This window comes from Neomonachus schauinslandi, chromosome 5 (assembly GCF_002201575.2).
Source record: "Neomonachus schauinslandi chromosome 5, ASM220157v2, whole genome shotgun sequence".
In the NCBI taxonomy this organism is placed as follows: domain Eukaryota; kingdom Metazoa; phylum Chordata; class Mammalia; order Carnivora; family Phocidae; genus Neomonachus; species Neomonachus schauinslandi.
This window is the reverse complement of record NC_058407.1, coordinates 27557723-27574353: the sequence shown is the minus strand read 5'-3', so window position 1 is coordinate 27574353 and position 16631 is coordinate 27557723. Positions and strand designations below refer to the sequence as shown.

The following is a 16631-nucleotide window of genomic DNA, read 5'->3' as shown; positions in this document are numbered from 1 at the left end:
GATGACAAATTCATTCATGCATTTAATATTTAATTAGTTTCTGCTTCCTCTAATCCATATTCCTCAGCAAGTAGTCTATGCTCCCTGATTCCAATTCCTTACTTCCCAATTTGTCCTTATGACTCTCCTGAAACTGAACTAGGTATGACTCAACTGTTCCATTCAGTGGACACTTCTCAGTATTTACTTGACTTGACTTCTCTTCAAGATATGTATTTGTACATATCTAATACTTGCCTCCACTTGTCTCCTGTGTGCTGGACCTGTATTTCCACCTGCCTTATGAACATCTCCACCGGGATGGCCACACCTCTAATTCACATTCATCTTCCTCCCCAAATCTGCTCTTCTTCCTCCTCTATTCTTTACCTTAGTCCATTCCACTATCCTCTCAGCTACCCAAACTACTCACAAGTCAATAAGCCCTATCAATTTTACACCTTAATTTTCTTGAAAGTCATTCTTTCTTTATCCCCAAAGCCAATGTCTAAATTCAAGCTTTCATCATCTCCTGAACTGAAAACTAGAGATCCAGAAATTCTGATACAATGGAGGGGCTTGGAAATCTTTTTTTTTTTTAAGAATTCCAAATGATTCGAATGTGCAACAATTTTAGAACTAAAAAGTTATTATTTTCTAGCCAGTCTCTCCCCTAATGGAGCCATCCTCTCTACACGGCCACCAACATATATTATTGAAAAACCATCAAATATCAAACACGAAGTTAGATCCTACACACTAAAAAAAAGAAAACAAAATCCCTACCCTAAGGGATCTCAAGTCTAGTAGGGAAATAGTCAGGTAAACAAATTACAAAAATTTTCTAGAGATCTAAATTGTAATAGCTACTATGTAACAGATGTTTATTGAATGCTGGATACTGTGGTGAGTACTTCATGAACATTATTTCATTTAATCCTTCCACAACACTTTGGGATATATAATATCATCAATTTACAGATGAAGCAACTGGGTCTCAGAGAGCTTGAAATTTTGTATAAGATCTCACCCTCATGAGTGGAGGAGCCCAGGGCTTAAATGATGGTCTAATACCAAAAGCCTGTTCTCCTAATTAGTATGGGATGTTTGGGGAGAAGAAGGAAAAAAAAAAAAAAAAAAGGTAAGCAAATAACTCCCAGTGTCACTTGAACTGAGCACTGTCTACAAGTGATGGTAGGACAGTCTGAGCAGAATAAAGCACTTATACAGAGTTATGAAGGGATGAGAGAAGAGAGTAAGTTGTGAAAAACACAATTAGTGAGAATGGCAAGGTCAAGGCCATGTGCAGAGGTAGGTGGAGATGAGCCTGAAATCGTATAAAAGAACCAGAGCATTATGGGCCTTGTGTGCCAAGGTAAAGAGTTTGGACATCTCCTATGGGCACTGATTAATTACCAACATATTTTAGATAGATGAGTGATTTACCAATTAATTTTCTATAAAGATTACCCAGGAAAAATATTTTTGGAGGGTTTTCCTTATTACAAATTCGATCATTTAAAAACTTTCCATGGCTCCTTATTGTCTATAGTATAAAGTCCAAAACCCTTTCCAGTCTCATCTCTTACAACGACACCCATTCACATGCAGAAAAGCTCACAACTCCCATAATGCTGTGCTAGGCTGTTTATGCTCTTGCATTTGCTTGGTCCCTGTCTCTAAAGATGGCTTCTCTCCCTTGCTCCTCTTTGCCTATCACTTCTAGCCTCTGCAAGACCTTCAACAATCCCATTCCTTGTCTCCCCTCAATCCTTCCTTCACAGGACTAGTTACTTTTTCTTTTGTTCTCACAAACTCTTCCTCTATGTATCTATTAACACTTACCGCATTACTTTGTAATTATTTACATATCTGTTTCCCCCACTAAAACTCCTTAAGAGTTTTTAATCCCCAAGCCCAGCAAAGTAATTAGCACAGAATAAATGCCCAATAGTATGATGAATGTCTACACACCCACACCCACACGATTTAAAAAAGGGGGGGGGGGGGGTGATAAGAAAAGTTTTCCTTGAAGAAATTTGGAGTATATAATAATAACAACAACAAAAACAAAATACCAACATTAGCATCAGCTAACATTTACAGAGAGGTATGTGCCAGATACTGTCAAAGTCCTTTACGTATATTAATTCAGTTAGACCTTACAATAGTCCTATGAGACAGATACTATTATGACCATTTTAGTGAGACACAGAGAAATCAATAACTTGCCCAAAGCTACTCAGCTAGTAAATGGGATACAAATATCACCCCAGGCAGTCTGGCCCCAGAGTTCAGCCTGTTAACCACGAATCACACTGTCTCTTTAGCACAAGCAAAGAGGATACAAGCAAAGAGCACACCAGGATAAGAAGAAAAAACTCAGTTCTAGCCCTGGTTCTTTTAAATCTCAATTTCTATTCTTTTTTTTTTTTAAGATTTTTGTATTTATTTATTTGACAGAGACACAGCGAGAGAGGGAACACAAGCAGGGGGGAGTGGGAGAGGGAGAAGCAGGCCTCCTGCAGAGCTGAGAGCCCGATGCGGGGCTCGATCCCAGGACTCTGGGATCATGACCTAAGCCGAAGGTACACGCTTAACAACTGAGCCACCCAGGCACCCCTCAATCTCTATTCTTAACACACTAAAAGTAAATCTACACAGAGAGAAAATAATTCCACTTTTTAAAATTTGTTTAATAAATTAGTAGTAACTGCATCAAACTTAAATGTGTAACCAATCTGAGAAGCCTTCCCTAACATCTCAGTTTAGATCAGGGCCCTCTTGCTGTACGCTCTTGGGGCTCCCTGTGCTTTTCCTTCCTAAGACTCATCCATGTGACGAAAAAGCTATGGGATTCTTTGAAATTCCTCTTTCACTAAGCTCCACAGAGGTCCGTGTCTCTTTTACTCATCAGTGTGTCCACAGCACACAGTGGGCCCATACTAGACATGTGAAGAATAGATATGTTCAAAAGGTCTTCCTCGGGCGTCTGGGTAGCTCAGTCAGTTGAGCATCTGACTCTTGATCTGGGCTCAGGTCATGACCTCAGGGTCATGAGACTGAACCCCACGTCAGGCTCCTCACTCAGCATGGAGTCAGCGTAAGGATTTCTCTTTCTCTCCCTCTGTCCTTCCCCCTGCTCATGCCCACTCAATCTCTCTCTCAAATAAATAAATCTTTAAAAAAAAAAAAGGTCTTCTTCCCTATTCATTACCTTTTTTTCTGCTCACATTGTCATCACGCTAATGCAAATCATAATTTCTTAGTGCCTAAAATATTAAAATCTCTCCTATCTGATCTCTGCCTAGACTCCCCTATGGTTTTAATATATCACATGCAACACTGACAAATAAATCTTCCTAAAACATTCCTTTTCAATACACATTCAATAAATATTATTAACTCCTACTTTGTGCCTGAAGAAAACAAGGATGTCACCCCAAAATATGCCACTTTGGCATACTGATTATTTTTAATTAAAGGCACTAAAACAGCAGGTACACAAGAACACTCTGACCCTCTTTTCTTCCTGAAAGCAGGAGATAAAACTCTCATGTGAAAGGCATCCTCACTGTAGCAGGAGGAGAAAAGACATTCTCATCACCAGAGACAGAGAATTTGGGGCTGAGAAATCTGTATAAACAAACCTTGTTAAACTAACCCTTATCTTCTTGGCTACTTCTTCACCATTTACTACCCCCCAACACAAACCCCTGTGTCTTGTTAATTCTTCACAAATGCATTGTTTCTTTGTCTAAAAGGTGTAAACACCTGTTCTGTCACTTATTTGGGTCCTCATTCTCTTGTGAAGCTGCCCATACATATGTAAAAACTTAATAAAATTTGTATCCTTTTCTCCTGTTAATCTGCCTCATGTCAGTTTAATTCCAAGTAAGGCCTAGCCAGACACCAAAGAAGGTAGAGAGAAATTCTGCCTCTCCTACATACCAAATATATTTCACTGCTTAATAAAATCTTATGATTTCCTGGGGCGCCTGGGTGGCTCAGTTGGTTAAGTGAATGCCTTCGGCTCAGGTCATGATCCTGGAGTCCTGGGATTGAGTCCCTCATCGGGCTCCCTGCTCAGCAGGGAGCCTGCTTCTCCCTCTGACCCTCCTCCCTCTCATGCTCTCTCTCTATCATTCTCTCTCTCTTGATAAATAAATAAAAACCCTTAAAAAAATTATTGAAAAAAAATAAAATCTTATGATTTCCTAATGCCTACAGAATAAAGTTCAAAATGTCAAATTTGTCTGCTGAAATAAATGAGAAGGAAAGCCACCCCAGACCTGGGTTTCTAATCCCATTCCCCACTAAAAGAAATAGGGCTCCTCAGAGAAATGGCCAATTTCAGGGCTGGGAGAGAGTAATGGATGAACTTAGAATACACTGTTATGCCAGAAAGTAAGGAAGAGCTAAAAAAAAGAAAAAAAAATTATAGAACCATGACAAAACAACATAGGGGCCACATGAAAGGGGCTCTCACTGTTCAAATCTGACACAGTTTGACCACCAAAATAATTAAGTACAGTGATGAGTTATAAACCATTTTTAAAAACTGAAATTATGAGTCCATAACAACAGGAAAGCAAAAAAGGAAGCTGAGGAGGAGGAGAGATGGATGGAGAGAGGGAAGGAAGAACAGGAAAGCCAATGACCAACTGGTAAAGAAGAAGGGAATGCTGGGGTGCCTGGGTGGCTCAGATGGTTAAGCGTCTGCCTTCAGCTCAGATCATGATCCCAGGGTCCTGGAATCAAGCCCCGAATTGGGCTCCTGGCTGAGCAGGGAGCCTGCTTCTCCCTCTCCCTGTGCCTCTCCCCCTGCTCATGCTCTCTCTCTCTGTATCTTTGTGTCTCAAATGAATAAATAAATAAAAAATAAAAATAAAAAAAAAGAAGGGAATGCTGGAGTGGGAAAATCATTTTGCAGTCACTACGGTGAAGACTAGATGAAGCAAGAATGAACAATGAATGCTAAATTTAGGGGAAATTTTTGATAAGGAGCAAGATATTTGCATGGTCTTATAAGCAGATGTCTATTTACTGCAAAAAGAAGAAAAAATATTATACAGTCAAAAAGTTGGACTACACCTTAACCTTTGACAAGATAATCAAAACTAACAGCACCTACGAAGGACAGAAAGACATCATGGGCCTCCAGATGTGATAACCTGAGAAGGACACATCTTCTAGGCAACACTCTGGCCCAGAATGCATCATTTCAATCTAATCACAAGAAAATACCAGGTAAAAATAACATGAAGAATAGTATAGGTGAAAAAAAGCTGGAGAGGATCTGTACTCTTCAAAAATACAAAGACATGTTGTGATGAAAAGAGGCTATGCCAATATAACAACTAAATATAGTATCTAATCCTAACTAGACCCTAAACTGGTGAAGGGGAAATGCTACAAAGGACATTACCAGATCAACTGGCAAAACTGGAATTATAGATAGCAAGTGAACCAATATAAATTAATTAAGTTAACCACTATACTGTGGTTATGTAAATGAATATACTATTCTTCATTGAAGTATTCAGATGTAAAAGACCATAACTGATCTTCAAATCAATCAGAAAAAAAAAAAAAAAATGACAGAGAGTAAGAGAAGAGAGAAGAAAGTGTTCCTTGTATTATTTTATTCTTGCAACTTTTTATAAGTTTGAAACTAGTTCCAAATAAAAAGTTAAAAGTTATATATGAACTCAACTAGACCTGCACCATCCAATACAATAGCCATTATTGACATGGGGCTGTAGAGTAGTTGAAATATGGTTAGTCCAAATTGAGACATGCTGCTCATGCAAAATACACACCAGATTTCAAAGACTTAGTCAAAAAAAAAAAAAAGGAATGTAAGATATCTGAATAATAATTTTTATACTGATTACATGTTGAACATTTTAGATATATTGGGTCAAAAGAAATATATTTTAAAAATTAATTTCACTTTTTACTTTAAATGTGGCTACTAGAAACTTTATTTTTTTTTTAAGATTTATTTATTTACTTAAGAGAGAGAGTTCACGAGTGAGGGTAGGGGCAGAGGGAGAGGGAGAGAGAGAATCCCAAGCAGACTTCCCGCTGAGTACAGAGCCCAAAGTAGGGCTTGATCCCAAGACCCTGAGATCATGACCTGAGCAGAAACCAAGAGTTGGATGCTTAACAGACTGAGCCACCCAGGCGCCCCTTTTTTGTTGTTGTTTTTAAAGATTTATTTATTTATTTGAGAGAGAGAGACTTTAAATTATGTATGTAACTCACATTTGCACTGAACAGGGCTGAGCTAGACAATCAAGAATCTCCACAATGGGGTGCCACATTATCTTTGCAAATGTCTTTCTCAATTTCTTTCTGCTCTAAACATATCTCTTATCTCTAAAAGTCACTTGGTTTAAGCTACTTGAGGGTAAGGATTGTATCCTATTCACTGCTGTATCCCCAGTTTCTAGCACAAAGCAAGTGTTATAAATATCTGTTTATTAAAAGGCTATATGCAAAGGAAAGAGGGAGGGCAGGAAGAATGAACTCATTCCCATTTCTGTGTCTTGCTTATACTGTTACTCCTTCCTAAAAAGAAACCTTCCTCTCTAAGACCTCTCCTAAACACACACATTCTTCAAAACCCCGTCTCATGCTCATTTTCTCCAAGACTCCCCGCTCACAGAGGCTGGTTCCGATCTTTCCTCCCCTGTATTACTACAGCCTTCATTGTCTATATCATTTTCTTTGGCACTTAATCATATCCTTGAGGAAGAAGTTAGGTCTCGTATTTTCCCCCTATCTTCCACAGTGATTAGCACAGTGCTAACCATATCAATTTGAGTAGTGGAGGAAAGGGTAACAAGGTGCCAGAAAAAGGGAAATGGATTGTGCTGGGAAAATTTGGCTCTTGTCTCAGTTTTGACATCTACTAACTGTGTTGCCTTAGATATCAGTTAATCTGTTTTTACTTCCTCGTTTTTAAAATCAGACCTGCTGACCATTAAAAAAAAGCCTTTTATTTCTACAATTCTATAATAATTAAATCCATTGTTTTCTTTGGCAATGTTATGGATATATACCAGTGAAAGGAAATCTAATACACTAAGAGTAAATTTCTTAAGAAAGAAATAGCAATAAAGTTTACAAACTGCCTAAAGTACTAAATACTGATCATTTATTCTGTCTGGTCATCAAGCACTTTATTTTTTCTTTCTTTTAAAGATTTTATTTTTAAGTAATCTCCACATCCAATGTGGGGCTGGAACCTAAAACCCTGAGATCAAGAGTCACATGCTCCAGGATGAGCCAGCCGGGTGCACCATGGTCATCAAGCACTTCAAATTCATAGTTCTCTTCAAAGGACCATTAAGCAAAATAGTTAACACATACATACTGGAACTACCTTAAAATTTTTCTTTTCTAATTCAGACCCTTTCAAGACAACTTTTAATAAGCTAATGGAAAAAAAAAGAAGAAGGAAGAGGAGGAGAAAAACCAGAAACAAATTTTCTGTAAAGTACCCTTGGGACCTTACTGGTGATATTCAAACACTCTGAGTTACAACTGATTGTAAGCACATTGTCTGTATCTTCTTTCAAAAATGCTTTTTTAAAGGACACTATTCAGAAGAAAATAACAACAGTTAAAAGGAAAAGGTCATCTAAAAACAGAACGTTAAAAGAATGCAATATAATTTCAAAGCATGGAGACCATTTCAAACGAATCTCTAAATTAGCAACTTTCGGGGCGCCTGGGTGGCTCAGTTGGTTGAGCGACTGCCTTCGGCTCAGGTCATGATCCTGGAGTCCCTGGATCGAGTCCCTGGATCGAGTCCCTGGATCGAGTCCCTGGATCGAGTCCCGCATCGGGGTCCCTGCTCGGCGGGGAGCCTGCTTCTCCCTCTGGCCCTCCCCCCTCTCATGTACTCTCTCTCTATCATTCTCTCTGTCTCAAATAAATAAATAAAATCTTTAAAAATAAATAAATAAATAAATTAGCAACTTTCATCTTAATCTTGTATTTTATTACCTCTGCTGAGAAACAAGATTATCAGTGTGGGGTAAAATAAAATGGTTGTCACGTTACATAATGTAAAGATTCTAGTTATACTTGCTAGTAAATACCACCTGTGGACTTAATAAAATGTATATGGTAGGTTCTAAACTAGTAATACAAATCACCAGATGTCTTTAAGGCTTTTATCAAAATGCCCCTATTACATGCTGAGATTTAACACTGACCCATCTGCAAGATAAATGCTGAACTCCTCTGAAAGGACTCTAGATCCTCTAGGGATCTAGTCTGTAGCTACCCATGCAGCTTCATCTCCCGCTAATCCCTGCACATCATTTCACTTCCTAAACTTAATTGTTCACACTCCTCCTCCTCCTATTACCTGCCCCTTTCATGACTTCATGCCTTGGCATTTGCTGCTCCCTCTGCCTGACATGCTCTTCCTTCTTTGGAGCTGAGAATATGACCTCCTCCCAGAAGCTTGTCCTGATGGTCCCAACACCCTCACACAGAGTAGCACTCAGGGCACTCTTCATTCTTCTATTACAGAGCATTGTAATCACTTTTAGATGTCCACTTCCCCTACCTGGCTGTGAGTTTTAAAGGCAGGACCCATACCTTCTTAACTGCTTCCCAGTCCCTTGCATAAGTTTGGTGTTTCCTGACACTCACTATAAATATACAGGGGTATAAAAGTAACTGTGAGAAACAATTCAAATTTTCCTATTAAAAGAGTATGCACATTTAACACAGTGGTTCTCAATCAGGGGCAATTTTGTCCTTAGGAAACATATGGTAAAGCATGAAGATAATTTTGGTTGTCACAAAAGAGGAAAGGGATGGGGGAGGGGGTGTACTGGCATGAAGTGAGTAGAAGCCAGAGGGATGCTGCTGAACATCTTAGAATGCAAAAGAACAGCCCCCCCCACCAACAACAAAGAATCATCCAGTCACACACGTCAATAGTACCTTGGTTAAGAAAGTCAGTTGTCAAGTGACTTATTCATATGTGATGATCCCACATCACATCTCAGCAATAATCAGAATTTCAATTTTGCAATTTCAATAGAAACTTCTGTAACAGTTGTGTATGCACCAACACATGGTCTTTATATAAAAATGATCCTTATACAATGGTAATGCTTAACAACATTAAACCAAGAGTATTGGAAAGCATCCCGTATTTCTGAAAATTAATCTATAACTACCAGAAGCTATTCTTTTTTTCAAAGATTTTTTGTTGTTGTTTTGTTTTTTTAAATAATCTCTACACCCAACATGAGGATTGAACTGATGACCCCAAGGTCAAGAGTCGCATGCTCCCGGGACTGAGCCAGCCAGGCACCCCTATCAGAAGCTATGCTTAAGTCAGTAAACACTTCATTTTATTCATAAACTTTAAAGCAAACCATAGGCAAACTAATTTTCAGATGTGGAACTATGACAGAAACACAGTCTGAGGCATGAGGTAATCAGTTCCTCCAGGTCCGACAGAAGAAAAATCTCCAAGTACAACAAGTAAATCATGCACAGATGTCTTTACTGTTGAACAAAGGAACTGACAGCAAGAGTAAAGGGCATGCCCTTGCTATTGCCAAAATCATCAGCTCATCGAGATTTTAAAAAACCACTGCAAAAAATCATCAGATGTCAATACAGGGTGGTAGACACAAAAGTTAACTATTTCTCCCCCTGATATATGACCAAGTTTCACATGACTTGAACATTTCACAAAGCTATGCAGGATCCAAGAACACTCCCTTTCTATACAGTGGATGACTCAACTGTCTTTGGCACATTCCTTGACTGAATACTACAAATTCACTAATTTCTTTTGTCCTTTGAACTGGTTATTCTACTCCCTCAGTAACCAACTGAGTTTGGCCCAACTTTTCAATCATTTACATTTTGTTGCACCCTATCAGTTTAAAAATAAAAGGCTACCCAAAACAAAAACTTGAGTACAGCAACTCTTGTAGGAAATGATACTCTATTATCCTAGGAACTGATTTCTAAACAATACACATACAGCTTTCCAATGCTCTTGTCTTTATATCTTAAGGTTTTTCCAGCTATCGAATAGGGATAGCACTGGCAGAAAGTGAAGGAGTTAAGTGTCTGTCACTGGATAAAGCTTACTGCGAATTTATTCTTGGAGAGCTCAAAAAAGGTACTGGGCTGAAAGGGCGAAACGCATTTTTAATTGGGGGGAAAAAAGTTTCCAACAGTGAGTAATATCTTCCTTCTCAGCTGATTTTGCCAGTAAGTGTCGGTACCACGATGGGGCCTGAGCTAGGCCGGGTTTCATCACATTACCCTGCAAAACCGCAGCCGAATGTGGCAGGTGCGAGCAAAGTTGGGGGGCGCGGTGGGCGGGGAGGGGGGAGAGGCTGAGCAAGCCTCCCGCAATCTCCCACGGGGCGCTCGCCACCCGGCTGGAGGCACTAACTCTCCATTTGCACTGCCATTCCCGGAGCTGGAAGGAACGCGCCGGCACCACACCCTCCCGCCCCGCCGCCCCTCTCACTGACAGCCCCGCGCGGGAGCACGACGCCGGGCCTGGGCGCGCGGGGCCGCCCGCGGACTCGGCGCCCGCGCGGGCTCCGGCCTGCCTGCCCCACCCGCCCTCCCTGCCCCCGCGGCCCGCCCTCGGGCCGGACGGCCGAGGCCTAACCACCTCCCGGGCTGCGGGGCCTACAGAAGGAAGGAGCCCGCGCTAAGGAGCGGCACCCGGGCCGCCGCCTCGGCTCCTCAGCGCGGCGGCGGCGCCCGCAGCCCCGGCTCGGGCTCTCCGGCTCACGTGCTGCCGGAAAGACGGTTTCACTCTCTTACCCTCTGCAAAATCCTCCTAAACATGGTTTAAACACCACCCGGGCCGCCGCGGTGACTCTCCGGACCCTACGCGGGACCACTCACTACTCCGGGGAGCGCGAGCGGGAGAGACGGAGTCGGGAAGGGACGGGGGAGGAGGTCGGGGCTAGACGGTGGCGGGAGCCGCTCGGGCGGCCCCGACTTCCCCACAGGCGGTGAGAGGCAGCGCGCGCCAGCGAGCGACGAGGTAGCCTGCGAGCGCCCGCCCGCCGGCCGGGCCGCCCCCGTAACTGACAGCTGGGCGGACCCGCCCGCCGCCGCCACGCCCTCCCGGTCTGTCCATCCGCGAGGGGCGGGGCCTCAAGGGGCCTGGCCCGGAACTGCGACCAATCGGAAGCGGCGGCGGCGTGGGCGGCTGCGTGACGGACAGGCGGCAGGACGCTGGCGCCGCCGCTCCTTCCGGCGGGCAAGGGGACGCCGCGGCGGCCGAGCGCACGCCCGCGCTCCGTCAGAGGCCGTGCCCGCGCGCCGGCCGCGAGCCCGCGGGGGAGGCGGGTGGGGAGACCAGGTCCAGGCCTGGGGACGTCCCTGACCTCGGCGGGAGGAGGGGTTCGGGGGGTGGGTACCTGAGGCAGCAGCTCAGGCTGCTTTGTAAAATTTGTCACCGTGACCCTGGTCTTGACCTAGCCTGGACAGGATCCTCATTTCTGCTGGGAGCGCTTAGACCCTGGGTGAAAGCAAAGGATAGAATCGCAGCCACGATTAACCTGTCTGTTGGGCTTCCCTCCTCTTGGTTCAACCGTCGGTTTCTTTGCTCCCTTGCTTCTAATTTCAGCCAAAGAGAAAGTAAAGAATCAGAAGAAAGAATAGGGAAGAAACTGGAATTTGAGTTGGCAAGAGAAGTTTAGGGTTGTCCTTTTTGGACCATAGCATCAATATTTAATTGACTGATGTCGCTAACATGTTACACTTTCTCTTTCTAAAGCCCTTGCGTGTCCCATTCCCCTAAGGAATATTAAGTCCTATTCTGATAATAGTCATAAAAAGTGAATCAACATTAATGCGTCTGTTTCATAAAAAATAATAATAATAATAATAAGGTCACAGATAAACAGGACGTGGACTTCAAATTGACTTCCAGGCACCACGTCATTATTTAAACTCAAAAATCACAGCTCCGGGGGCGCCTGGGTGGCTCAGTCAGTTAAGCGTGGGACTCTGGATCTCCGGCTTAGGTCTGTGATCTCCGGGTGGTGTGAGCTACTCTCCCTCTCTCTAAAATAAATAAATCTTAGGGCGCCTGGGTGGCTCAGTTGGTTAAGCAACTGCCTTCGGCTCGGGTCGTGATTCTGGAGTCCCGGGATCGAGTCCCGCATCGGGCTCCCTGCTCAGCGAGGAGCCTGCTTCTCCCTCTGACCCTCCCCCCTCTCATGTACTCTCTCTCATTCTCGCTCTCTAAAATGAATAAATAAATCTTAAAAAAAATAAAATAAAATAAAATAAAATAAATCTTAAAAAAAAAAAAAGTCACAGCTGGGAAGTCCCACCATTCTGCTAGCATTCACAGGTTTTGAGGTTCAGGCGTTTTACCCTGGGAGGAAGAGAGAAAACTTTAATATTGTTTAAATAAGGAAAGAAACAGAATAATGCAATTGACCTTGCTGGGAGAGCTACCCAAGCATGAATGGAGTGCTTTCTTCCAGATCGTTTGAAAAGGTGCAGCAAATATTTTCAAATGAGTTAATGTAAAATGTTTCATAAAGTATTATATGGTGTAATATGTTTCTATTCTAGACATGTTCTGTTTTTTGTGTGTGTGTCCATAGTGCAGCAAAATAGTAGTACCTACAACTAATACATTATTAATCACTATTGATAATGATGCATTTAAATATTTCCAGACAAACATAGCAAAGCACACACTTTCCATCTTTCCAGACACAGGTGCTTTATTTTCAGACAACATGGGAAATACTTTGACCAACGTAGGGTGATAAAACTATGTGGCATAATAAATATAATATTGGTCTCTGTACCAAGGTCCTACACAGAGTTCCTAAGACCCTTGTAATTTCCTGACTGAAAGAGTGCTAGGAGCATTTTTGTTCTAATATTTAATCTTTGACCCTGATTCCTGACGCCAAAGCTTCTAAGACCCTTGGAACAGCCACAGGGATAAGAGTGTCTGTATGCTCTACCATTGCTCAAAACCTCTTGGGTTTTGCTCTTTTAGAATTGCATCCAAAGCTAATTTAAATCATACACATTATTAACTTTATGACACACATTGTTTCAGAAAGTATTATCAAGCTTGATTTTTTTTATGGTTACCATCACTTGGCACCAAATGACTTTGGACAGTTTCCAAAAATTAATCTATCTTTGAGGTAATAGTAGAAAGTATGCAGCTGGCTTTGAAGGTGATCCCAAAAGAGTTTGAAAGGTATTTTGAGCAGTGGTAGCATAGTTAGGATAATGAACTGTGGCCTTCCAAGGTGACCACCTTAAAGGAGACACAGCTCATTTGAATGTATTGAGTTTTGGATGTATTTGTTTCATTTAAAAAAAAAATCACATTATTTTATAGTGTCAAAAGGAAGAACTAAGATTAAGATAATTTCTTTGGTTTTTCTATTGCTTGTTATTATATAAAAAGAAGTGAGTGGCAGTTCAGAAGGAAGACTGTTGTAACTGAAGGATGACAACCAAGAATTTTTGATCATTAAATCAGATTTTATAAACAGTGGAAGAAGGAGCATGGACTTAAAACAAGGCATGCTTATTCGGTTTTGTCAAAATTTTACAAAAATATGTGATATATATTTATACTAAAACTATATAATCCTTAGATTTAGGAAAGCAATCAGTTAATGTCTTTAGCAGATTAAAGCAGTATTAAATACAGGTGCAACTTGGAAATTGTAGAAAACTGAAAGAAAACGGAAGACAAAATGTCTCTGGTAGGGAATAAAAAAGTTTAAGATATTATAAAATTATGTGTATTTTCTTCTCTTTTACATAAATCATTTGTGAAAAATGTGCTAAATTTTTTTTACAGGAGTGATAATAATTAGGACTTATTTTTCAGTATAAATTGGAGACCCTTTGTTACCCAAAAAAAAAAGACAAGTTTTTGTGCCTGTAAAAAAAAAAAAAAAAAAAAAAGAGTGTCTGTATGCTAATGAGGCGACTGGTTGGGGGTCACTAGAAAGTTTTAGAATGGAGTCTAATCTCCAGAAAGATCATGGCGTGATTAGAAAGTTGCAATTTTCAGGCTGACCATCCCCCCACCTCCAGGAGGGAAGAAAGGCTGGAACAGTTAATCACTAATGGTCACTGATTTCATCAATCCTAGCTATGTAATAGAACATCCATAAAAAACCTAAACTATGAGATTTGGAGAGCTTCCAGGTCAGTGAACACATCAAGATACTAGAAGGATGATGTGCCAGAAGAGAACAGGGAAGATCCTGTTCCCCTTCCCCCATATCTTGCCCTATGCATCCCTTCACTTGGCTGCTCCTGAGTTGCATCTTTTATAACAAACCAGTCATGGTAAGTAAAGTGTTTCCCTAAATTCTGTGAGTTGTTACAGCGAATTATCAAACCTGAGGAGGGTGTTGTGGGAACTATAGCCAGTTGGTCCAAAGCAAAGGTGACAACCTGGAACTTGTGACTGGTGTCTGAAGTTGGGGGGTGGGGGCAATCCTGTAGGACTGAGCCCTGAACTTGGAGGGTCTGCACTAACTCCAGGTAGTTAGTATCAGAATTGAATTTAATTGTAGGACACCCAATTGGAGTCCAGAGAATTGGCAAATCACTTGGTATAGAATAAAACCCCACACATTAGGTGTTAGAAATGTTATACATAGGGGCACCTGCCAGCTCAGTCAGTAAAGCATGTGACTCTTCATCTTGGGGTTGTGGGTTGAGCCCCACGTTGGATGTAGAGATTACTTAAAAATGAAAAAAAAAATCCTAAAAAAATGTGTGTTGTAAATAGAGAAAGGAAACAGATTTTCTTTTTTCCCATTTAAAGTGATATTTGTTTCTTTTTTTTATTATTCAGAAGTTAATTTAGTTTAAAGCTGCTTATTAATGTCACATGCTAAAGCCTTCTACATTGGAGTTCTCCTGTGGAATTTTTTGCCTAATCATGTAAGACACTCTCAATCTGTTCAGCTAGATGGGTTATTCAAAGGCTTGCATGCTCCCCTGCAGCTTATGATATGACTGGGATAAGACCCTAGAGAGCTTAATTGCTCAAAAGTAAATAAGCAATGGGTGAGACATAATAATGTCTCTAATGTAGCAGCTCCCACACATAACTGCTCTGCTTACCCTGCCTGGCCACTAATCCCTGTCTATTCAGCTCTCTTACGTTCATATTCCATTAATTCTTTTACTCCATCAAGATCTCCAGCCCATTGGCTCCTCTCACCTTCTTACTATCAACCATTTCTAGATCCTCATTTCCATCAAAATCTAACTTAAAGTCCATGATCCAACTTTATAGCTCCCCATCTTATGAATATGCTTAACTTCTTCCCCTTTCTCTTCTTTGTCCATTGTTTTCATGTGGCAGAACCCGAAGCACCCACTGTGTGCCACACCGGAGCAGGGGAAGGGCGCTAGAGGCCCACATGTGCAGCGGGGGCTACCGCGCTCACCTCACCCTAATACCGCAGCGCTCGGAGAGGCACTCCACACTGTCTGCAGCAACCCTGTTTCCCTTGCCTGGTCTGCTTTCTCTTCTCTGCTCTTTCTTTGTCCAAAATGGCTTTTACATCTGGGGTGCTTTCACTGTCTTGCCTTGCCTTTTCTTCTTAGGCCACTCCAATCAAGCAATCAAGCCTCCTTCTCAAAAAAAAAAAAAAAAAAAAGCCTCCTCACCTACTCCAATGAGACTGCTCAGGTTAATGTTAATGACCCACTTGTTGCCTAATCCACGAACAACTTTATTGCTTTGACTTTATTTGACTCTTGTTTACATTGAGAACAGTTGACCATTCTCTCCTCAAATTATTTTATTCTCTTGGCTTCCTGGACAATACACTTTCTGGCTTTTCTCCTCGATGATCATTCCTTCTCAGACCCCTTTGACTTTTCTACTGCATAACTTAATGTTAGAGTGCCCCTGCTTTGTTCTAGGGTCCCTCTTTTTATCTGTCCCACACAGCCTAGAGGTGATCTCAACCAGTCTCCTGGCTTTAAATCTCAACTGTCTGCCCAAGACCCCCAAGCCTGTATCATCTGCATTGACCTCTCCCCAGATTTCCAGACCTGCACAACAAACCGTCTACATAGTTCTCCTTGGAGATCTAATGAGCATCTCTAACTTAATATGGCCCAACAAAGCTGTTTCATTTTTATTTTCAAAATTGCTTCTCTGCCAGTTTTCCTGTCTCAGTATATACTACCACCAGGAACTTAGTTGGATTAAACCAAAAATCTTGGAGTTATCTTTGATTTCTCTCTTTATCTTATCACTTCCCCTTCTTCCAGCCAATCCACCAGAAAATCCTGATAGGTCTTCCTCCAAAGCATATCCTAAATCTGCCACTTCTTTCCATTATCCCCCTGGTCCATAGTACCTTCATCTCCTGTCCAGACCACCATTAAGAGTTTCCCGGTTGGTCTCCCTATTTCTACTTTGGCTTCCCTATAATCCATAAACTATACAGCAGCAAAGAACAACTTTTAAAAATGTAAATCAAATAATATCTCTGTCCTCCTTAATTGAAGCTTCCCATCACAATCACAATAAAATCCAAATACTTTATCCTGGCTCACACACCTTGTTGATCTGGCCCTGCCCACTTCTCTGCTTTCCATTT

At 41.5% G+C, this 16631-nt stretch overlaps 1 protein-coding gene across 2 annotated transcripts in view; it reads right to left on the bottom strand.

Moving 5' to 3' along the window:
• EEA1 (early endosome antigen 1) overlaps positions 1-11063 on the bottom strand; it is a 127748-nt gene extending 116685 nt beyond the window's left edge. The window contains exon 1 of one of the 2 annotated variants that reach the window (XM_021687326.1): positions 10816-11063. In XM_021687326.1, the coding sequence (XP_021543001.1) occupies positions 10816-10839 (24 nt within the window). In that variant the 5' untranslated portion in view covers positions 10840-11063. Of the gene's footprint in view, positions 1-8369; positions 8460-10815 lie in introns of those variants that run through there. The other variant, XM_044915358.1, reaches the window with a different exon arrangement.
• Between the last annotated feature and the right edge of the window lie 5568 nt (positions 11064-16631).